The sequence below is a fragment of the Lithobates pipiens genome, unplaced genomic scaffold (assembly GCF_037356315.1).
Source record: "Lithobates pipiens isolate NorthernLeopardFrog02 unplaced genomic scaffold, aLitPip1_a1.2 Scaffold_35, whole genome shotgun sequence".
Classification (NCBI taxonomy): Eukaryota; Metazoa; Chordata; class Amphibia; order Anura; family Ranidae; genus Lithobates; species Lithobates pipiens.
Window position 1 is genome coordinate 23,885,954 of NW_027507811.1, and position 24,617 is coordinate 23,910,570.

Here is a 24,617-nt window from a genome sequence, read left to right on the forward strand (position 1 = left end):
ACACTTAACATGCTGAGGTGCATCATCCAGTCTATAATGATTTCAGTCTTCTGCAGCCAGATTAGCATAATGATAAACATTTTTTACTGCAATGAGAAACATTGTGAATGCTTGTTATATCTTGGAAAGGGGCAAAGTATCAGTTTCACTTTAATCCCACCATCTGAGCTTCCTTCCATTCCGACCCTGAAGAATCCACCCTGTAGAAGCCATGAGTCACTCAAGGCTCCATTGATGCTCTCCATGTAATTGTACTGGTTATTGGCCCAGCACTGTCACTGAGCAAATCACTGTTAGGACTTGTTGCGAGACAAACAGTGGGTCAGCTCTGTCTACCTTGCCTCCTCTGCTCTTGTTGGCCAGCAGAGCTCTGGCACTTTATTCAAACATCAAAAGCCAAGGGTACTTTGTTTGCGATAGTTCTGTCAACACTGGATCTGTACTTGATCACTTTTAACCTCAATTTTGACTATAACTAGCCTGTCCATGGATTATTGTCTAGTTTGATGCCTGCCCTGACCTGTCCATGGATAAAACTTACTGTTTGCCACCTGCTCTGATCTTTTCCTGTCCCTGGTTTACAGACAGCCTCTGCCTCTCCCCGATTTACGCTACTGACTGCCTTCAGCCTCAACCTCTGCCTGTCCGACCTCTGCCTGTCTCGAGTTACGATACTGTCTTCAGCCTCAACCTCTGCCCTTCCCCAGGCTACACTACTGATTGTCTTCAGCCTCTACCTCTGCCCGTCCCGGGATTATACTACTGTCTTCAGCTTCGACCTCTGTCCATCCCCGGGTTTACACTACTGACTGTCTTCAGCCTCGACCTCTGCCTGTTCTTGGTTTACGCTACTATCTTCAGCCTTGACATCTGCCCATCCCCAGGTTATGCTGTCTTCAGCCTTGACCTGTCTGTCCCTGTTTTACACTACTAAATATCTTCAGCCTCGACCTCTGCCCATCCCCGGGTTACGCTACTGTCTTCAGCCTTGACCTCTGCCTGTCCTCAGGTTACGCTACAGACTGTCTTCAGCCTCAACCTCTGCCCGCCCCTGGTTTATGCTACTGTCTTCAGCCTTGACCTCTGCCCTTCCCTGGTTTACGCTAGTGCCTGTCTTCAGCCTTGACCTCTGCCCATCTCTGGTTTACGCTACTGTCTTCAGCCTTCACCTCTGCCTGTCCCTGGTTTATGCTGTCTTCAGCCTCAACCTCTGCCCTTCACTGGTTTTCGCTACTGACTGTCATCGTCTCCACCTCATCCAGAGAACACTTTTGCTGCAGTCCGGTATCACAACAGATGTAAGTACTGTGCAGGAACATTCTTTCATAGTAGGCAAGGTCGAAAAAAGACACAAGTCCATCAAATGTGTGTGATTTTATGTCAGTATTACATTGTATATCCCTGTATGTTGTGGTCGTTCAGGTGCTTATCTATCATTGCTCCCCACTGAAACCACTGCTTGTGGAAGGGATATCCACATCCTAACTGCTCTTACAGTAAAGAACCCTCTAAGCAGTTTATGGTTAAACTGCTTTTCTTCTAATTTTAGTAAATGGCCGCGTGTCTTATTAAATGCTATGCAGAAAAGTTTTATCCCTATTATGGGCTCACCAGTACGGTATTTGTACATTGAAATCATATCAACTCTAAAGCGTCTCTTTTCCAGAGAAAACAAGTTCAATGCTTGTAACCTTTCCTCATAACTAATGTACTCCAGTCCCTTTATTCATTTTGTTACCCTTCTCTGGACTCCTAAGGACTGGTGCCCAGAACTGGACAGCATACTCCAGGTGTGGCCAGACCAGAGTCTTGTAGAGGGGAGAATTATCGCTTTATCTCTGAAGTTGATCCCCTTTTTAATGCATGCCAATATTCTGTTTGCTTTGTTAGCAGCAGCTTAGCATTGCATGACATTGCTGAGCCTATCATCTACTACCCTGTTTCCCCGAAAATAAGACCTAGCGTGGTCTTATTTTCGGGAAAGCAGGGTAGCACCCCCAGGTCCTTTTCCATCCTAGATTCCCCCAGAGGTTCTACCCCCAGTGAGTAGATTGCATTCATATTTTTGCCACCCAAATGCATTATTTTACATTTTTCCACAATAAACCTCATTTGCCATGTAGTTTCCCACCCCATTAATTTGTTCAGATCTTCTTGCAAGGTTTCCACATCCTGCAGAGAAATTAGGGAAGCAACGCTCAGTTTGTAATTTCTGTATCTGAGACCTAAAACTCTGGATCTGTACACTGAGACAAGAGAAACGACAGCAGACAGTGATGTGGTCATTCTTGATCTTTATTCCACAACTGATCTACGGCTTTCAGAAAAATTCTGGGCCACCATAATCACAATCCAGAAATTGCTGCAACTGTCCAGTTTAACTTGATCTGCGTTTTCTTCAATTCTCTGTAGGACTAGAAGCAAGGCCTTCAATTTCACGCATCACTTTGTGATAATCAGCTCATTCGAAGATAAGCATATGGATCCCTGGCCGATGTCTGCTTTAGGTTATCCTCAGAGGGACTGCTGCCTCTCGTGTTGTGCTCATTAGGGAGACAACAGACCACCAAAGGTGATTGGTGCTTGAACTAGGCAACACTCCAGCCTACACTTTCATAAGTTCAAGGCTGTTCTATGGCAGCCGATGGCCTTTAGCTAGTGGGACGGCCAACTGAATGAAAGGGATGTAATATCGAGTTACTCAACATAGAGGCCATGGTTTCCTCCAAAGTTAGTTTGAATGCAAAACCGCAACATGAATCTGCTGATGCCGAATTAAACTTGATTTATCCGCCAGCTCTCTGCCGCACTCCGAACATGCAAACGGTTTAATTCCACTATGGAGTCGTTGGTGTCTAAGAAAATTTGACTTGCCTATAAATTCTTTACCGCACTCTGCGCAGGAAAACGGTTTGAGCCCAGTGTGGAGCGGCTGGTGTCTGATTAAACTTGATTTGTCAGCAAACTCTTTGCCACACTCTGAGCACGAGTATGGTTTGATCCCGGCGTGACGCTGCTGATGTTTGATGAAGTTTGACTTGTCCACAAATTCCCTACCACACAGCGTGCACGAGAACGGCCTCTCCCCGGTGTGGATCCTGTGATGTCGCGAGAGGTACGACCGGTCGGAAAAGCCTTTTCCACACTCCGTGCAGGTGTAAGGTTTCTTGTTGGCGTGTGTGGCCTGGTGTCGGATGAGCGTCGCTTCTGCCATAAATCCTCTGCCGCATTCAGAGCAGGAGAACGGCATTTCCACGCCATGAATCTTCATGTGTTTTCGGAGGTGTGAGGACCAGGCGAAGGCTCTGCCGCACTCGCAGCAGGAAAATGGCTTCTCTCCAGTGTGCACCCGTTCATGGCTGGCGAGATTGTCTTTAGTCATGAAACGTTTTCCGCACTCCGTACAGCCGTAAGGCTTCTCGCCTCGGTGGACAGCCTGGTGGGCGACGAGCCGGCACCTCTCTCTAAAACCCTTCCCGCACTCCGGGCAGGAAAATTCTGCATCCGTGTGGGTCTTCTGATGCTTCCGGAGTTGGGCTGCTTCGGCGAAGCACTTCCCACACTCCGGGCAAGAAAAGGGCTTTATCCCAGTGTGGTGTCGCTGGTGCCGGATTAGCTTCCTCTTATCGTCAAACTCTCGCCCGCATTCCGTGCAGGAAAACAGCTTTGTAGCTGTCTGACTTTTACTCTGCTGATAGAAATAGGACTGCTCGGAAAGGCCCGGATTGGTCGGATGCCGATAGATATTTGTGTTAAAGGCATCTGATGTACCCTCACAATTAGAGGGGTACACTTGTGAGTTTGCATAGTGATAGCCAGGGTGTATAATTCGAGTGACTAAATATTCTCCTGAGGAATTGTCCCTGATGGCGTTATCTTCATTGTCGCAATTTGGAGATGATATGACACCACCCTCCAAAGCGTCCATGCTGGATGGGCCACCTGTTATGGTAAATAAAAATACAATTACAAATGAGTTAAAAATAACTAATTATGTGCAGATTAAAGAAATCCAATAAAACCATGTATTATCTGAATTTTGCGTGTGTGTTCTTAATGGAGTTTGTGAGACTTTCCATCTCCCTGATATCCTCAACCATTCTGATCCGTTGTTGTATCTCCATACTGAAGGAACGTTTTTTTTTTTTAAATAACAAACATGTTATACTTACCTCCTCTGTGCAGTTGGTTGTGCACAGAGCAGCCCCGATCCTCCTCTTCTCAGGTACCCCGCTGTGGCTCCTGGCTCCTCCCTACTGCCCAGAGCAAACAGTGTTTTTTCCATTTTCGTATGATAGATTGAACAGTGCTCCGTGAGATGTTCAAAGCTTGGGATATTTTTTTAAAACCTAACCCTGCTTTAAACTTCTCCACAACTTCATCCCTGCCCTTGTCTTGTGTGTTCCTTGGCCTTCATGATGCTGTTTATTTGCTAACATTCTCTAACAAGGTTCTCTGAGGGCTTCACAGAACAGATGTATTTATACTGAGATTTAATTACACACAGGTTTTCAAGGCACTTCAACCTGTGTGTAATTAAATCACGTGAGCGAGCAGGACGCAAATATGCGGCCCCTCTGTGTCAAGGCCCACCAGCTGAAAGGCTGCATATTTGCGTACTCTCGCCACTAAGAGGTAAAAGTGGTGTTCAGCCCAAAAAAAAAGTTAATAGCCAGCAGCTACACATACTGCAGCTGCTGGCTTTTAACAATAGGACACTTACCTGTCCTGGGGTCCCACGATGTCAGAACCACAGCTGATGTTTCCATCAGCTGTCGGGTGTTTCCGCCACCATTGCGGGTAAGGGTACCCAGCAGTGTAGCCTTACGGCTTCACCCCGGGAACGCTACTGCACGTACGCAAGGCCCCGCTCCTCTCTCCTACTGGCCCGGCGACAGGGAGAGGAGAAGGGAGCCCCACGGTGCTGTCACGGGCCGCGCCACGGACTCCCAGAAGTGGGAACAGGATACCTGTCAAAAACAGGTATCCTGTCCCCCCTCTCCCCCGAAAGGTGCCAATTGTGGCATCGGAGGGAGAGAGGAGACAAATGAGTGGTAGTTCCACTTTTGAGTGGAACTCCGCTTTAAGGGCAGAGACTGAAGTGAATGCATAATATGCGTAAACTGTGGGCACTAAATAACTGTAATAATAAAAATAAATAAAAGGGTACATCTCTTGGCAACTGGAAATGTAATAATATAAGGTAAAGAGTCCAGCATGGAGTGATGGCTCCTCAGAGAACACCTACAGGGAACATGCCTCTTCATCATAGAGGAGAGGGGAGAAGATGAGATGGTTGTAATGGTGAATACCTACCCGTTGCAGTCTCTAGAGAATCCTCCTCCTCTTTCACAATGACCGGTATCACCAAATCCTCCTCCTTTAACATCACTGGTATTACTTCTTCTTCTTTCACGATTACCGGTATCACATCCTCCTCTCCTTTTACTGTCATTGGTATCACAATCCCCCCCTTTGCCTCTTTTTCGAAAATGTCGATTTTAAAGTCTCTTAGATTCTTCTTCTGTTTTAAAAAATAAATGAAAAGTCATGGTCCTAGGATGAACCAAGAGGTAGATGTGCAGGCTAACCACAATTGGTTAATGATAAATGCTCAGTCCCACCTACCTGATGATGGTGGGGGATGGTGTGATGTTCCTGTGTGGAATCCCGGGAATACAGAGGACGGGGACATCTCTCTGGTGGGTTCCCATTACTGGATCCATCTGTAGGAAACACACACACTGACTGAATACATTGTTTCTATGTGTTTATCAGATGATGGGGGATCTAGGTGGACCCTCCGTACTGCTCTCTCCTTTACAATAAAGTCTCCTCTTACCTGGTGATGTGAGGGGCGTCTGGCTCGCCATATTGCGGGGGGCTCTCACGACCCTTTTGTCGGTGTTCATCTCTGTGTAGGAAACACACACACTGACTGAATACACTGGGCACAATTCACTAAAGGTTATCGCATGTGTTATGATGGTCACGTGACCACTTAACGCATGCGATAATGAAAATGTCAATTCATTATTGCAACGTATGCGGTATTTAGCGCATACCCCAAAAACGCTTGTGAAATACCGCACAAGAAGGCATTAAAGTCATTTCACAAAAGGAAATAAATAAATGCAGCAATGAAAGTGATTGTAAAGGCAAAAGGTGCATTCTATGCATTAAGATAAAAAAAACCCTCTGTGTGCAGCAGCCTCCCCTAATACTTACTTGAGCCTCATCTCTATCCAGCGATGTCCACAAGTGGCTTGTCAGTCCAAGACCCTGCCTCCTGATAGGATGACACAACAGCGGGCGCCATTGGCTCGTCTCGCGTGCCCCCATAGTAAGCTGCTTGCTATGGGGGCACTCACCAGGAGCTCCAGCCAGGGACCCCGAGGAGAGGAGGATCTAGGCTGCTCTGTGCAAAGCCAACTGCACAGAGCAGGTAAGTATAATAACTTTATTATTTTAATAGAAAAAAATAAAAATAAAACGAGATTTTACAATCACTGTAAGTACTGGTCCAAGCTTGCAATAACTATGGCAATGGTCAGACCCCCCCACCCCAGTAATTGGTTTAACCCCTTCAGATTTACCCCCTTCATGACTAGTCCATTTTTTGCGATACGGCACTGCGTTCCTTTAACTGACAATTGCGCGGTCGTGCGACGTTGTACACAAATAAAATTGACGTCCCTTTTTTTCCACAAATACAGCTTTCGTTTGGTGGTATTTGATCACCTCTGCGGGTTTTATTTTTTGTGCTATAAACAAAAAAAAGACCGACAATTTTGAAAAAAAAAAAAAAACAATATTTTTTACGTTCTGCTATAAAACATTCAATCAAATAAAAAACAAACAAAAAAAAAACAGGCCAATATGTATTCTGCTACATGTTTTTTGCAGCGGACAAATCTGACACTAAGTGACACTTTTTGGGGGCCAGTGACACTTATACTGTGATCAGTGCTTAAAAAAATGCACTGTCACTGTACTGACACTGGCAGGGAAGGGGGTTAACATCAGGGGAGATCAAAGGGTTAAATGTGCTCCGATGGCAGGGATAAGCAATTAGTGGACCTCCAGCTGTTGCAAAACTACAAGTCCCATCATGCCTCTGCCTCTGGGTGTCATGATTGTGGCTGTTGGAGTGGAGGTCTGCTAATTGCACATCCCTGTCCTAGGCAGTGCTTGCTAACTGTGCGGGGGAGGTGCTTTGTTTGGGGGAAGACAAAGATCCGTGTTCCTGCTTAGCAAGAACACAAGCTCTCCATCTTCCCCTCTCACAGAACGGTGGCCTACCTTGTTTACACAGGCAGAATGCCGTTCTTCCTCTCTGAGGACCAACCAGAGGTGCCGACGAACATCGGGTCCGCCGGACTGGCTGATTGGCTCCTGTTGTGTTCAATCACAGCGGGAGTGGGTTGCTGCCAGCATCCGTGTGCGCCCCAGACCCAGTTCACGAAATCACATACATGTATGTGATTTCGAGCAGGAGGGCCGCCCCGCCACAGTATATCCGCAAGGGGCGGTCCCGAAGTGGTTAAAAAATAGGTGGGAAAGTATAAGCTGGAGCCGGTGACAGCTAGATTTTTAGTCAGGAGTGGTTTCTGGAGGCTGGCAGACAGCATGGCAATGAGGATGGAGTTCTTTGAATCCAGTCTTCTAGGAATTTAAAGCAATGCAGAAGAGGAGGAGGATAGTGCACACTGCTGGATCAGTTCACAGATGCTGATATCCTGCAGAAGTTCAGGTTATCCAAGCCACTTATCATGGAGCTGTATACCAACTCATAGGATGCCTTAAGCCCTCAACACAGAGAAGCCGTGTCATACCAGCCATGACTATCTTGCTGGCTGCCTTACCATACGGTTTCATGCGGTATTTGTGGCATACTTTGGAAATACATTCCGCAGCTGAGGGGGGTAATTTTTTTTTCCCCTGCTGTAGCAAATTGGAGCATGATTTCCTGGGGTTTTTCGCCTTCCTCTGGATCAACTGTGGGTGAAGGATTGTGTACAGAGGAACCATGGATTACGAGCATAATCCATTCTAGGAGAATGCTTGTAATCCAAATCACTCGCATATCAAAGCGAGTTTCCCCATAGAAGTCAATGGAAACTAAGATAATTCGTTCCGCACTGACTTCTATTGCATGCAATACTGCATGTGGCCAGAGGGGGGCACGGGAGAGCCTCGGAAATACTTGGGGACAGCTTGGCTGAACTCAGAAACTCTTGGAAAGGCTAGGAAACATTCGGGAACTGAGTATTTCTGAGTGTTTCCGAGCATTTCCTAGTGAATCCGAGTATTTCCGAACTACTCCGAACCGTTTCGAGAGTCACCAGCGCCCCGCACCTCTGGCCAAAATGCGGTACTGCAACACCCCACTGGCTTTAATCCTGCCTGTTTTGCGAGACAACACTTGCAAACCGAGTCAGGATTTAAAAAAAAAAAAAAAAGTTGCTCGTTTTTCAAAACGCTCGTTAGCGGCTTTACTCGTAAACCAAGGTTCCACTGTATATGGGACTGTATTTTTTTATTGAACTAGATGGACTTGTGTCTTTTTTCAACGTGAATATGTAACTAAGCTCCGGCTGGGGGGGTGCGGAGTGAAACACGGTGGCATGGCCTGGCCAGAGTCCAGGCGGAGGTTGCCACTCCATACATCTCTGTAGGACACCATAGATGTGTGACTTCCAGGGTTCTCTCCCTTTCTTCCTTGAACCAAGTGGGGCTCCATCCCCTGTCAGCACTATATCAGCAGCTTCTGATACACTACCTACATACACCCCCCCCCCCCCCCCCATCACATACACTTTGCAAGGTCTCCACTTACCCGGTGATGTGAGGAGCGGCTGGCTCGCCATATTGCTGGGGACTCCCTGAACCATTTTGTTGGTGTTCATCTCTGTGTAGGAAACACACACTGACTGAATGCATGGTTTTATGTAAATATAGGGGAATGGGAGTATAACGGTGCTACTGACAAATGGTTCATAACAAGTAAGGTAAAAAATATAGTTTATTAATACAAAAAATAAATAAAGATATCAAAATAGTTAAAATCAAGGGTAGAGCATATACATAATATATATATATATATATATTGGGTTGCTGGTAACCCACAAGAAAGGAAAAAGGTGGTCACAGGAGGAAGTTGAATCCCAACATGTTTCGCCAATGATGGCTTCCTCAGGGGATAGTGTGAGACCGCCACAAAGATCCAGCTCTAACATGTTAGAGTACTGCTCTCTCCTTTACAATAACGTCTCCTCTTACCCGGTGACGTGAGGGCCAGCTGGCTCGCCATATTGCCGTGGTCTTTCAGAAGCTTTGGGCCAGTGTTCATCTCCGTTCTCCGGATGTGGGGTGAAGGAGTCGTGTTGGGTCCCTGCTCCCGGTCGGTGGACGCGGCACACAAGGACAGTTGTTGGACCTCCCGGCTCAGTGACGATAAAAAGGAGCCTTGCTCAGGGACACTCCCAGAATCCCTCACACCTCCTAACAAATCAACACAAGACTGGCTCAGCTGAGTAGTGTAGGCCGGGATCCAGCCCGTTCCATTTACTGACAGACATCCGAAGACTAACCAATCTCCACCAAACTCGGCTAAATATTGGCTACCTGATCGCAAATGTCCGTCCTGGTCGAATCAAATCTATCTACCGGGTTCAACATCAACGTCTGGGTTATATATAGATTTAGTATTAAATTATTATGCCGTGTATATATGAATAATAACCCCTGAAGCGTGGCACCACCTTGACCTCACGTCTCCTATGCTCCACATGGTGAAACGTACGAATTCCGCAGCTGAAGGGGGTAAATATGGCGCCGTGACCCCGGCTTGGTGTCACCGCCTCCTTCATCTCCTCCAGCCGCAAGTCAGAGGCTCCATTCCATCCATCTCTCTGTATATTCCCCAATATAATCCCATGACACCCATTTCATCCCCTACTTCTCTTCCCTCACCCCACTCGCCAATACCTCCCCTCCTCCTCAGCACCACAACCGGAAACCACATTACCAGCCCCCCACCTCCCGCTTTACTGCCCTTATCCAACATGGCCGCCCCGCCACCGGAAGTCGCCGCATAAGCAAAACCGCAGCGTGCGTCACGCTTTCACTAGTCTCCACAGCTGTGTGACCGACAGCGTGAAGAAAAATGCCACCCTTAATCGCCCGGCGGACACCCCGTAATAGGTCCTGGAGCGCCCGACCACCAATTCCGTTACTGCCCGGATCCAACATGGCCGCCGCGTCAGCCGTTTCCATAGAAACGGAGCGTTTCAAGGTTGTAAAATGAATTTCAAAAGGGGCTTTGAAAGACCTCCTGGGAAGCGGCAGCAGTGTAAGATTTAATAATTCGGGTACTGTTCAGCGTGTGTAATTGTGGACTACAACAAAATGTCCGACATCTATTTACCTCAGAGTTGGACGCTGAATTGGTCTTAGGTGGGCGTGGTTTCCCGCCGTGACTGCGAGCTAGCAATCTCCAGAGGCATAGAATAGGAGGGCGGCCATATTGGGTGAGGGCATGGTGGATAAAGCCGCCATCATAGATAAGGGCACTGTGAAAAACAAATACAAAACGGAGTAAACTGAGTTTGCTGTGAGGGAGTGTAAGAACCTTCCCAGGTGTTCAGTCAATTTACAGCCAGAAAAGTTGATACACCTAAGCTGTCAAACCCCAATAAAATAAAATAGCATTACGCAAAAATGTACCGCACTGCGTCCAAAAACGTAGTATGAGGTAACAGACTGTTCTCCTTGCCTAGAAACCTTAAAAGGTAACCCTTGACCTCACCCTCAAGCTAGCCTCGAAAGCTTAACCCTTGACCTCACCTCACCCTCAAGCTAGCCCTGAAATGTAACCCTTGACCTCACTGTTAAAAATCAACCTCAAAAAACAAAATCATTGACCTAACCCTCAAACTAGCCCCAAAAACATAACACTCAACATCACTCTAAAAATCAACCCCAAAAGCGTAACCCTTGATCTCACCATCAAACTAACCCTAAAAAATTTAACCCTTGACCTCACTCTCAAATGAATTCCAAAACGCAACCCTTGACTTCACTCTCAAATCAGCTACAAAAATGTAACTCTTTATTTCTTTGCAAGAATACACAACACAAGTTACCAGTAACAATCACATATAAGAAACACCTTCCAGTAACCAGATATTCCATTAAACATCATCAATAAAGTACAACATAATATATTCCTGCCATTTTTATAAACAAAACAAAACAATATCAATACGATATCCTAATACACTATAATACACTATCCCTTCCCCATAGCGGTCCTCCCTCTACTCAAAAAAAAAAAAAAAAAAAAAGGTAACAGTTGACCTCACCTTCCACCTAACCACAAAAATATAACCCTTGACCTCACTCTCAATTCAACCCCAAAAAATGTAACCCTTGATCTCAGAACCAAATCAACCCCAAAGATGTAACCCTTGACCTCACTCTCAAATTAATTCAAGAACATAACCCTTGACCTCGCCATCAAATCAACCCCAAAAATGTACCTCTTGACCTTACCATCAAACTAACCCCAAAAACATAACCCTTGACCTCACCATCAAATCAACCCTAAAAATGTACCCCTTGACCTTACCATCAAACTAACCCCAAAGAAACATAAACCTTGGTCTCACCATCAAACTAACTCCAAAAATGTAACCCCGACTTCACTCTCAAACCAACCCTGGAAACGTAACGCTTGACCTCACCCTCCAACTAACCCCAAAAACATAACCCTTGACCTCACTCTCAAATCAACCCCAAAAAACGTAACGCTTGACCTTACTTTTCCAACTAACTCCAAAAACATAACCTTTGACCTCACTCTCAATTAACCCCAAAAATATAACCCTTGACCTCACCATCAAACTAACCCCAAAAACGTAACCATTGATCTCACTCTGAAATCAGCCCCAAAAATGTAACCCTTGACCTCACCCTAATGTCTAACACAATCCTAACTTTAATCCTACTCGTAATACAAATCCAACATCCAACCTGCACCAAAACCTCACCGTCCACACAAGCCCAATGAAAACGTGACCCTAAATATGGTCATTCACCTTCTTCTGCCCCCACACCTAACTGCCACTCAAAGACAAACCAATGGACTTGACACACAGATGAGGAGACATCTTGTAACTTTAAAAACAGTTTATTGCATGTTCCAGGAGCCTCGTGAGGGGCACAGAGAAGAACCTTGTTGTATCACATGGAGGATAATGATAAAATAAAACACTTGAATACAGCTTACTACCTGAGGATGTACCTTAACAGTTCCATCTGTTTTTTAATTGGCTATTCACCATCTTGGGACCAGAATGTCACATACCCTCCTTACGCTATTGTTTTACGCCAGAAAGTTGATTATACTATTTTAGAAAAAAATCGCCAGCGCCCCCTGTGGCAGCATGGAAATCACTGGTGAACAAAGCTGTCCCTTTGTATAAAGCCACTTATGCAAGTAGAGGTGCATTTACCAAGTTTGATAAAGTGTGGGGTGTATGGTTGTCTTCTCCAGATACTGTTTCGGACTGTATTAACTCACTCTCTCAGCTGTATACTTATGGTATATTCCCCAGATGTTTTTTCATAGCTCTGTAGTAGTCCTGACTGGTGGGAGATGGGTGTGGAGATATTATGTGTATCCTGCAGTAAGTGACATGCGGGGGGCGGCATTTCACTGGTCAAGGGTTTTCCTCCTGGTGGGGCCCTGACAAACTTGATGAGGCTACTTTTGTACTGTTATTTTTACTTTCTTTGTTTAGTTTTTCTTTTTGAATTTTGTATGCTTGTTACATGTATGCTGCACATTTTTGTATACTCTTTAAAATTCAATAAACAGAGGTTTACAATGTACCAGAATGCAAATCCGCTGTTGTCATGGTGGCAGGGTGAACTTCAGGGCCTCCACATAAAGCTGGTGCCGAAGTGTCACTCAGCATAAAGGAAAGACGTATGTGGGCTCCAGTCCTTCTCCATGGAGAAAAGAAGGAAGAAGCAACACAGTTGGCAAGTCACATGGATGTGGTAATGGCTGAGTTCAAGAAAGGACCAACACCTGTCCTCCTATTGTCCTTGCCAAGACGTCTTTCTGGCTCCACTGCCCACAGACAAGCAGGGATGGCCCGACATGCCTGGTTTTATTGAGACCTGCTCTATACTAACATTACTGCACTATTACTAAAACCCAACTCCAGTCAAAACTTGGGCAACGTCTTATTGCCTGTGACTCAAACTTCCGTGAAGGTCGAATCTCACCAATGGTGATACAAGTAGCAATAAAAAATAAATTTCTAGTATAGGGAGGGTTACCTTTATTGGGATTTTTGCTGTGAAGGTGTGATTGATATGACAAGACAAAACAAAGAGCACTTAGGCCTGACAGAAGCTTTAACTGTTCTTCAATCAATCCATAAACAAACAAAAAAAAAAGATTTGCCTGGATAAACTGAAAACTTTTTAAATGGAGAAATAATACCAACATCCAGTATCCCATTTTTGGAAGGCTCTGGCCAACAGGTAGACCTTTTGAAGTATTCATAGCCTTCTACACCTGGCTAGAAAGCTTTAGAAACTCAACAGAACTGGTCCACCATTGAGGTTGGTGGAAGGCCTTACTCCTGAAAGAGTTTTTTTTTATTGGATTCTAATTGGCTAGAAGAAAAAAACCACTTTATCTTACAGGAAAGCTTGCTTCCTCCTTGTGAAGGTTCTGATGAGCCACTACATATGCTTCTGTAGCGAAGTGTTCCCCGCACTCGGAGCAGGAGTATGGCTTCTCTTCCAAGTGGACACTGGCATGGTCTATAAGGAAGGTCATCTTGGAGAAAGACTTTCCGCAGTCTGAGCACAAGAAAGGCCGCTCGGATGCGTGAACTCTCCGGTGTTCAATCAGTTCTGACTCCTTTAGGAAGCACTTCTCGCACTCCAAACATGTGTACGTCTCCAAGCCTTCGTGAACCTTCAGGTGGTTCTTCAGTTCTGACTTCTTCAGAAAACTTCTCTCACACTGTGGGCAGGTAAAGCTTGCTCGTTTGTGAATCTTACAGTGCTTAGTCATGGCAGACTTCTGGTTGAAGCTCTTCCCGCAGTCCGGACATGAGAAGGGCCGCTCACCTGTGTGAACCCTTTGGTGTTCGGTCAGGTGTGACTTCTTTAGAAAGCATTTCTCACACTCCGAGCATGCAAACGTCTTCAAGCCTGTATGAACCTTTAGGTGGTTCCTCAGGTCCATTCTTTGCGGGAAGTATTTTCCGCAGTGTGGGCAGGTAAAGGTTTGACCTTTGTGAATCTGGCGGTGCTTAGTCAGGGAGGACTTTTGGTTAAAGCACTTGCCGCAATCAGGGCAGAGGAATGGCTTCTCTCCGGTGTGAATTAGGACATGTGCACTAAGGTGAGACTGGCGCAAAAAGCGTTTCCCACATTCTGGACAAGGGAGGCCTTCCCCCGCATGGTGCCTCTGATGTTTAATGATGTAATCTTTACTGACAAAAAATTTTCCGCATTCGAGACACTGAAATGGCTTCTTCGTCGAGTCATCTGTCTGGCGGTGGGAAACAGCCAAGTCCTTTGATTTCTGTTGCTTGTGAATTAACTGATGCCGCATGAGTTCTGACTGATGCGGAAAACATTCCCCACAGTCAACGCAAAGTAACAGCTTACTGTCCGCGAGAAACGTGTGCAGCAGGTTCCGATGTTCGGCAAGACCCGACCGACGTAGAAAACGCTTGCCGCAGTCGGGGCACGGAAACGGGCGCTCGTCTGAATGAACCTTCTTGTGCTCCTTAAGGTGGGATTGACGGGAGAATCGTTTACCACATTTGGAGCAACGAAACGGTTTCTCCACCGTGTGAGATCTATAGTGTCTCGAAAGGTCTGTTTGGCTAGTAAAACATCTCCCACACTCAGAACAAGGAAAGTCTTTTTCATCCGTAAGTTCTGAATCATGGATCTCGGCGTATAATTGACTGGAAAAACGTTCATCAGGGTTTGAAAGATCTGGTGACCAATCCACACTTTGAAAGCCTACATGGGATGTACTAGGAGCAGACTCCTCAAGGTTGCAAGGATCAAATGACCTCTCCGACCCATGAAGTCCTTCGTAGAAACTTGAGGTAGCAATATGTGACTCACTGATAGAAGAATCCTCACTATCGAAATCTGGATGGACGCTTGGCAGCATTACATTTACCGCTGGATAACTTGGCAGGACGTTGTCCTCTTGGGATTTTCCCATGAAATGTTGCCCGTTCGCTGGGAATAAGATGTATGTGATATTTTAACACGGAAGAAAGTCAGTTTGGTTCTTATTACAATAAGGAAAAGATTGTAACACCACAAAATAACAAAATACGGATCTTCAACCACTGTGTTAAATCAATAAGGTATAAACGTTCAGATATGTCCAAGGCACAATGCACATCCCCAACTTTCTTCAATACTACCAGACACGTTGTAGCACAATACCAAACCATAACCACTGTATCTATAACAAGGGCACTTTGTCCTCAATCCAAGAACATGCAGAACGAGGGGCCCAGGGTAGTGGGGTTACGAACTCACAAATTTATAGTTAGTTAATCTTTAATTATGGCCCTGTGTATATCCCATGACAGTCAGGTAACAAATAAAAACGAGTAATGCTCATGGTGATAATACTGTATAATTGGTTTTGTAGTATGGGTATTCATAAGTTGATGTTACATTTTTATTATCTGCATTCGAGGCACTGACCAGCTTTTCTTTTCTACCTGTAAATTATCGTCATGGCCTGGCATTCTGCTCATTGTTTTTGGATCTTGACTTCAATTTATCGGATTCAAAAAGCAGTTAGTACAATATAGGAGCATTTAGGAGCCAAGAAAGAGCCAAGGAACGCAAGCATCCATTTCAGACAACAGAAACGCCTTAGTAAATCTGGTCACCAGATATCATTTCTTGAAATACCATGCCCTCAAGAAGTCCCAACTCTGCCCTCTAAAATGGGTTCACCTCCGATATAGCTTCAACCCTGCTATCTAGAGTAGGTACATCACCTGATATAGTTCCAACCCTGCCCTCTAGAATAGGTCCACCCCTGATGTAGTTCTAACAAAGCCCTCTAGATTAGATTCAACCCTGATGTAGATCGAGCCCTGCCCTCTAGAATAGGTCCACACCTAATTATGTTCTAACCCTGCTCTCTAGAATAGGTCCACCCCTGATGTAGCTCCATCCCTGCCCTCTAGAATAGATCCAACCCTGATGTAGCTCCAACCCTGTCCTCTAGAATAGATCCAACCCTGATGTAGCTCCAACCCTGCCCTCTAGAATAGGTCCGCCCCTGATTAAGTTCTAACCTTACCCTCTTGAATAGTCCACCCCTAATGTAGCTCCAACCCTGCCCTCTAGGATAGGTCCACCTCTAAACTAGTTCTAACCCTGCCTTTAGAATAGGTCCATCCCTGATGTAGCTCCAACTTGCCCTCTAGATTAGGTCCACCCCTGATAAAAGTTCTAACCCTGCCCTCTAGAACACGTCCACCCTGATGTAGCTCCAACTCTGCCCTCTAGAATAGATCCAACCCTGAGGTAGCTCCAACCCTGCCCTCTAGAATAGGTCCACCCCTGATTAAGTTGTAACCCTGGCCTCTAGAATAGGTACATCACTGATGTAGCTCCATTCCTGCCCTCTAGAATAGATCCAACCCTGAGGTAGCTCCAACCCTGCCCTCTGGGATAGGTCCACCCCTGATTAAGTTCCAAATCTGCCCTCTAGACTAGGTCCATCACTGATGTAGCTCCAACGCTGCCCTCTAGAATAGATCCAATCCTGATGTAGCTCCAACCCTGCCCTCTAGAATAGGTCCAAACCCAATTATGTTCTAACCCTGCTATCTAGAGTAGGTCCATCACCTGATATAGTTCCAACCCTGCCCTCTAGAATAGGTCCACCCCTGATGTAGTTCTAACGAAGCCCTCTAGATTAGATCCAACCCTGATGTAGATCGAACCCTGCCCTCTAGAATAGGTCCACACCTAATTATGTTCTAACCCTGCTCTCTAGAATAGATCCAACCCTGATGTAGCTCCATCCCTGACCTCTAGAATAGATCCAGCCCTGATGTAGCTCCAACCCTGCCCTCTAGAATAGGTCCACCCCTGATTAAGTTCTAACCTTACCCTCTTGAATAGTCCACCCCTAATGTAGCTCCAACCCTTCTCTCTAGGATAGGTCCACCTCTGATCTAGTTCTAACCCTGCCCTCTAGAATAGGTACATCACTGATGTAGCTCCAACCCTGCCCTCTAGAATAGATCCAACCCTGAGGTAGCTCGAACCCTGCCCTCTAGAATAGGTCCACACATAATTATGTTCTAACCCTGCTCTCTAGAATAGGTCCACCCCTGATGTAGCTCCATCCCTGCCCTCTAGAATAGATCCAACCCTGAGGTAGCTCCAACCCTGCCCTCTGGAATAGGTCCACCCCTGATTAAGTTCCAACTCTGCCCTCTAGACTAGGTCCATCACTGATGTAGCTCCAACCCTGCCCTCTAGAATAGATCCAACCCTGATGTAGCTCGAACCCTGCCCTCTAGAATAGGTCCACACATAATTATGTTCTAACCCTGCTCTCTAGAATAGATCCAACCCTGATGTAGCTCCAACCATGCCCTCTAGAATAGGCCCACCCCTGATTAAGTTCTAACCCTGCCCTCTAGAATAGGTCCATCTCGGATCTAGTTCTAACCCTGTCCTTTAGAATAGGTCCACCCCTGATGTAGCTCCAACTTTCCCTCTAGTTTAGGTCCACCCCTGATGTAGTTCCAACCCTTCCGGTCTAAAATAGGTCCATCCCTGATTAAGTTCTAACCCTGCCCTCTAGAATAGGTCCATCACTGATGTAGCTCCAACCCTGCCCTCTAGGATAGATCCAACCCTGAGGTAGCTCCAACCCTGCCCTCTAGAATAGGTCCACCCCTGATGAAGTTCTAACCCTGCCCTGTAGAATAGGTCCACATCTGATGTAGCTCCAACCTGCCCTCTAGAATAGGTCCACCCCTGATGTAGCTCCAACCCTGTCCTCGAGAATAGGTCCACCACTGATGTAACTCCAACCCTGCCCTCTAGAACAGGTCCTCCCTTGATGTAGGTCCAATCCTGTCCTCTAGAATAGTTCCACCTGGATCTAATTCCAACCACAAGTTTTCCATTCATTGTATCCAACTCGCATTCCAGTCACCGTAACCCACCACTGTTACAATCAAAATCGACAGCTTCGACAAGAGCAAGGAGATACGTGTAGACAGTAGAAAGTTCATGAAAGTCAATGCAAGACTGCAGAACCAAGTCTGTTTTAAAAGCAGAGGTTCTGGGTGAGATACATAGTTGATCAACACGGACTCATGGTGTTCATTGGCTGATCTTGTCACTGGCCTAAAGGAAATTAAAGAAAGTAAAATAAAAATAAAAACCTTTGGTTGTTGGCTCTTACACTATCTCACAAAAGTGAGTACACCCCTCACATTTTTGTAAATATTTTATTATATCTTTTCATGTGACAACACTGAAGAAATTACACTTTGCTACAATGTAAAGTAGTGAGTGTACAGCTTGTATAACAGGGTAAATTTGCTGTCCCCTCAAAATAACTCAACACACAGCCATTAATGTCTAAACCGCTGGCAAAAAAAAAAAAGTGAAAATGTGCAAATTGGGGCCTATGTGTCAATATTTTGTGTGGTCACCATTATTTTCCAGCACTGCCTTAACCCTCTTGGGCATGGAGGTCACCAAAGAATCACAGGTTGCCACTGGAGTCCTCTTCCCCTCCTCCATGATGACATCACAGAGCTGGTGGATGTTAGAGATGTTGAGCTCCTCCACCTTCTGTTTGAGGATGCCCCCACAGATGCTCAATAGTGTTTAGGTCTGGAGACATGTTTGGTCAATCCATCACCTTTATGAAGTGGTCGTCTCGGATGGTGTGTTTGGGATACTGCCCTGCATCCCAGTCTCTGAAGGGAGGGGATCATGCTCTGCTTCAGTATGTCACAATACATGTTGGCATTCATGGTTCCCTCAATGATCTGTAGCTCCCCAGTGACAGCAGCACTCATGCAGCCCCAGACTATGACACTCCCTTGACTGTAGGCAAGACACACTTGACTTTGTACTCCTCACCTGGTTGCCGCCACACACGCTTGGTACCATCTGAACCAAATAAGTGTATCTTGGCCTCATCAGACCAAAGGACATGGGTCCAGTAATCCATGTCCTTAGTCTGATTGTCTTTAGCAAACTGTTTGTGGGCTTTCTTGTGCATCATCTTTAGAAGAGGCTTCCTTCTGGGATGACAGCCATGCAGACCAATTTGATGCAGTGTGCGGCGTATGGTCTGAGCACTGGCAGGCTGACCCCCCATCCCTTCAACCTCTGCAGCAATTCTGGCAGCACTCATACGTCTATTTTCAAAGACAACCTCTGGATATGATGCTGAGCACGTTCAACTTCTTTGGTCAACCATGGCAAGGTCTGTTCTGAGTGGAACCTGTCCTGTTAAACCGCTGTATGGTCTTGGCCACCATGCTGTAGCTCCGTTTCAGGGTCTTGGCAATCTTCTTATAGCCTATGCCATCTTTATGTAGAGCAACAATTTTTTTTTTTGGAGATCCTCAGTAAGTTCTTAGCCATGAGGTGCCATGTTGAACTTCTAGTGACCAGTATGAGAGAGTGAGAGCTATAACACCAAATTTAAGACACCTGCTCCCCATTCACACCTGAGACCTTGTAACACTAATGAGTCACATGACACTGGGGAGAGAAAATGGCTAATTGGGCCCAATTTATACATTTTCACTTAGGGGCGTACTCACTTTTGTTGCTAGCGGTTTAGACATTAATGGCTATGTGTTGCGTTATTTTAAGGGGACAGAAAATTTACACTGTTATACAAGCTATACACTCACTACTTTACATTGTAGCAAAGTGTCATTTCTTCAGTGTTGTCACATGAAAAGATATAATAAAATATTTACAAAAATGTGAGGGGTGTACTCACTTTTGTGAGATAGTGTAAGAGCCAACAACCAAAGGTTTTTTATTTATTTAACTTTTTTACTTTTGATTTCCTTTAGGCCAGTGACAAGATCAGCCAATGAACACCATGAGTCCGTGTTGATCAACTATGTATCTCACCCAGCAGTCTTCTATTTTATACCACCATGCAGGTGATTCAGTAAGCAAAGTTAAAAAAAAAAACTTAGCATTGTTGATTCCCAGGGAGGAGAACCACGTGAAATGGAGAAAAAGGGCAAAGACACCAAAGAAAGACCAGCAAGTTTCAAAGACAGATCAGAGAAGAACTGGAGCCCATCAATGTTTGTGTGGAAGCCATCAGATATAAAAAGAATCAGAGCAAACAAATCACTATGGACAACTTCAGGAGGGATATTAGGAAAAGTAACATAATCTAGATACAAAACACATGGGCTCGGATTATACTCTCTGCATTGATTGTTTATCACTCACCTGTGCCGACCTCTGAAGTATCGTCCTCCTCCTTACATTGTTCATCACTCCACACGTACAACTCATCTTCATCTTTAACTTCAATTTTAATATCAATCTGATCTTCAACCTGCAAAACACAAAGATAACAAATTTAACACCTAAAATTATATGTATTGAACAGATGACTAATAGATTATACATTTCTCACAGTTTTTGTACAGATCATACAATGTAGAGTCATACTGATATCTTGGGAGACCAAGTTACTCCTACCGGATCATAGTAAGGGATCTCATGATCTTCCTGTGTGGAATCCCGGGAATACAGAGGACGGGGACATCTCTCTGATGGGTTTTCATTACTGGATCCATCTGTAGGAAACACACACACTGACTGAATACATTGTTTCTATGTGTTTATCAGATGATGGGGGATCTAGGTGGAGCCTCCGTACTGCTCTCTCCTTTACAATAAAGTCTCCTCTTACCCGGTGATGTGAGGGGCGGCTGATTGTCCATCATGACGTCCTTGTAGAGATCCTTGTGTCCTTCTAAATACTCCCACTCCTCCATGGAGAAATAGACAGTGACATCCTGACACCTTATAGGAACCTGACACACACAATGATACAGTCACCATCCAGACACATCCATTGTCTGTTACTGGATAATGTCCCAGAATTCCCGGCACCGCTCACCTCTCCTGTCAGCAGCTCAATCATCTTGTTTGTGACTTCTAGAATCTTCTCTCTGATTCTCTCAGGTGTCAAGGAGCAAGGTGGAGGCATCTTGATGGTCACATGGTCACCAGATTTCATAAGGGGAAAACTCTGTATTGAAAGAATAAAACTGATGTCACATGACCTCCCAGAATCCTCTTCACCTCTCCAGTCAGGTCTGTTTTAGTAATAGAGATAAGAGTGATGTCATGTGACCTCCCAGAATCCTCCTCACCTCTCCTGTCAGGACTGTGCTTTATTAATAGAGATATGAGTGATGTCATGTGACCTCCCAGAAACCTCCTCACCTCTCTGGTCAGGTCTGTGTTTTATTAATAGAGATAAGAGTGATGTAATGTGATCTCCCAGAATCCTCCTCACCTCCCCAGTCAGGTCAGTGTTTTATTAATAGAGATATGAGTGATGTCATGTGACCTCCCAGAATCCTCCTCACCTCTCCGGTCAGCAGGTAGATGATCTGCAGAGTGAGGTCTATTATCCTCTCAGTCATGTGACTCTGGTCATCTTCCATCGTGTCACTAGGACCTTGTTCCTCTGCAGATGGATAGAAGTATGATTGTAAATTGTTACACAAATGTTATGGAGAAATTGTGATGTTATGTGAACATTATCTGGTTCTATGAAGTTAATATGGAAGAACATTCAGCATTTGGGAAGAGGAACTTAGAATGGTCATCTAAGAAGTTTATGGGTGTCTTTTTTCCAGTGGTGTGGGCTGGGGTAAGCGCTAAATTTCGCCATTTTTAGATGCGAACTGTGCCGAAATTCCACCATATTGAGTATCAGGTTTTAGTAACATTCATCAATTACAGATAAACACATAAAAGTTTCATGAGATCAAAAGATATCCAAAACCAACAATTTTGAGGGAATCGTCCTGCAAACTGGACAACTGGGAACCGAGTATTATAAATGTGAAATATCTTCTCCTTCATGCAGTACTTATCTTATAAACACATCCAATGATGTAATTCATAGAGCCTATATTTAATTTTTGTTTCTTTGGTTGTCTGGTTCTACAAGTATATCCACATGAATAATACCTGATAGTATTACCGTCTTATAAACTAAAACTAGATTACAGGCTGTAAAAAGAACACCATTACCTGCTGCCAGCAACTTCAATGTCCACTTTCTACTTCCTGTCATGTCACCTTATAACCCGGAACTTCCTTTGCCACAGAGTTACTACTTCCTGTTTTAGGTGCTTCACTTCCTGTCTGTGCTTGGGCAGGCTACAACAAAATGGCAGTAGCTGATGAATAAGTCACATTAATAATTTGGTGTTATAGCTCCCAGCTGTTTCTGATTTTTCCCCACATTTGTTCCTAAAGATTGTTTTAAAAGGCTGTAAAAATGCAAATATTTTTTCCCATCTGCCCTTTGCACTATTTAGCCCAGGGTTTCTCAACCAAGGTTCCATGAAACTCTAGGGTTCCCCCAAGGTTTGCTAGGGATACCATGAGCAATTTCTGCCTCTTGACTTTCCTTTTTTGCTCGAAAACTGAGGTTAGAAGTTTTACTACACTTAGGACTCCAACTCTACAGTCTAAACCAGGGTTTCTCAACCATCGTTCCTTCAGAGGTTGCTAGGGGTTCTTTGAGGAATTTATGCCTCTCAGATAAGTTCCCATTGACACCAATCATTTTGGTAGCTATCTGTAAGAAGCATTCTTCCCAATGACCACAAGTGTAAGGAACATTCTTCCCACTGGCCATCACACTAATATATCATGAGTTGGGTATATAGTCATTTTTAGGAGGGGTTCTCTGATACCGGAAAGTTATCTCAAGGGTTCCTCTGCCTTGAAAAGGTTGAGAAAAGCTGATTCAGATGGTATGCCTTGGACCTCTAAAAATATAGGCAGTCCCCTTATTAGGCAGCATGGCTATGCCAATTAAGAGGATTATTTTACTGAGCACAAAAAAATAAGCACCCCCCACCCCGCACCAACCCTGGAAACTGTTAAAATTCCTACCCTAGCACTTGCAGTTTACAGCTTCCAGTGCTGCTGGCTTCTGCTTACTCGGTGCAGCTTCCACAGGAAAGCGTTACCAGTGGACAGTACAGTCTCCAGCTTGGGGGAGCTGTAGTGCAATGCTAGGCTATGGGGCTGGGTATTTCTATAGATGCACACAGTGTAAGGGTAGCTCCGTAAGATGCTGGGAAAGAAAAGAACCACCCTGAAAAAGGAAACCTGGGGCCCTGGTCATGGCACCAGATTAAACTGGTCATAGAACAGCAGTGTGGAGCCCAGGTCAAGTCGTAGAACAGCAGTAAGGAGCCCAGGTCAAGTTGTAGAACAGCAGTGAGGAGCCAAGGTCAAGTCCTAGAATAGCAGTAAGGAGCCCAGGTCAAGTCGTAGAACAGCAGTGAAGAGCCCAGGTCAAGTCATAGAATAGCAGTGAGGAGCCCAGGTCAAGTCGTAGTATAGCAGTAAGGAGCCCAGTTCAAGTCGTAGAATAGCAGTGAAGAGCCCAGGTCAAGTCGTAGAATAGCAGTGAGGAGCCCAGGTAAAGTCGTAGAACAGCAGTGAGGAGCCCAGGTCTAGTCGTAGAACAGCAGTGAGGAGCCCAGGTCTAGTCGTAGAACAGCAGTGAGGAGCCCAGGTCAAGTCGTAGAACAGCAGTAAGGAGCCCAGGTAAAGTCGTAGAACAGCAGTGAGGAGCCAAGGTCTAGTCGTAGAACAGCAGTGAGGAGCCCAGGTCAAGTCGTAGAACAGCAGTGAGGAGCCCAGGTCAAGTCGTAGAACAGCAGTGAGGAGCCCAGGCCAAGTCGTAGAACAGCAGTGAGGAGCCCAGGTCAAGTCGTAGAACAGCAGTGAGGAGCCCAGGTCAAGTCGTAGAACAGCAGTGAGGAGCCCAGGTCAAGTCGTAGAATAGCAGTAAGGAGCCCAGGTTAATTTCTATGAGCACCATGTGGAGCCCATGTTGCTTCTTACAAAAGCAACTGGAAACCCAGGTCAGTTCACAGGACAGTACTAAGTACCAAATCCCAGGAATCCAACAAGGCACTCCGGTCTATTTCCCAACACATCTATGAGGAGCTGAGCCAAGAAAAATGAGTGTCTGACTCACATGAGACAAAATCTCCTGCCATTAAAGTGGACCTGTACCCAAAAGCTGACGTAACACTCTGCTTACAGTCTTCCTGGGATTAATAATAAATAATAAAGGGGGTCACCTGTCTGAAGATCAGTCTAATACACAACCCCTGTTATCCACTTGACCTCCAGAAGATTTACCCCTTCATGACCAGGTCATTTTTTGCACTACGACACTGCACTACTTTAACTGACAATTGTGCGGTCACGAACAAATAAAATTGATTATTTTTTCACAAATA

General features: G+C 45.3%; 1 protein-coding gene across 5 annotated transcripts; it reads right to left on the reverse strand.

Annotated features, from left to right (window-relative positions):
* Positions 1-2,277: 2,277 nt before the first annotated feature.
* LOC143956197 (uncharacterized) lies at positions 2,278-22,423 on the reverse strand. 5 transcript variants are annotated; one of them, XM_077466352.1, is made up of 12 exons: positions 22,378-22,423; positions 21,705-21,805; positions 21,230-21,361; positions 21,020-21,143; positions 20,806-20,903; positions 20,551-20,659; positions 9,283-9,504; positions 8,840-8,911; positions 5,843-5,914; positions 5,629-5,726; positions 5,317-5,524; positions 2,278-3,942 (listed from the first exon to the last, which is right to left on the reverse strand). In XM_077466352.1, exons 1-12 carry the CDS (start codon positions 22,418-22,420, stop codon positions 2,732-2,734), a joined length of 2,490 nt encoding a protein of 829 aa, XP_077322478.1. In that variant the 5' UTR covers positions 22,421-22,423; the 3' UTR covers positions 2,278-2,731. The 5 variants fall into 5 exon arrangements, with proteins under 5 accessions (XP_077322478.1, XP_077322480.1, XP_077322479.1 ...); XM_077466354.1 differs by lacking the exon at positions 9,283-9,504; XM_077466353.1 differs by lacking the exon at positions 8,840-8,911.
* Between the last annotated feature and the right edge of the window lie 2,194 nt (positions 22,424-24,617).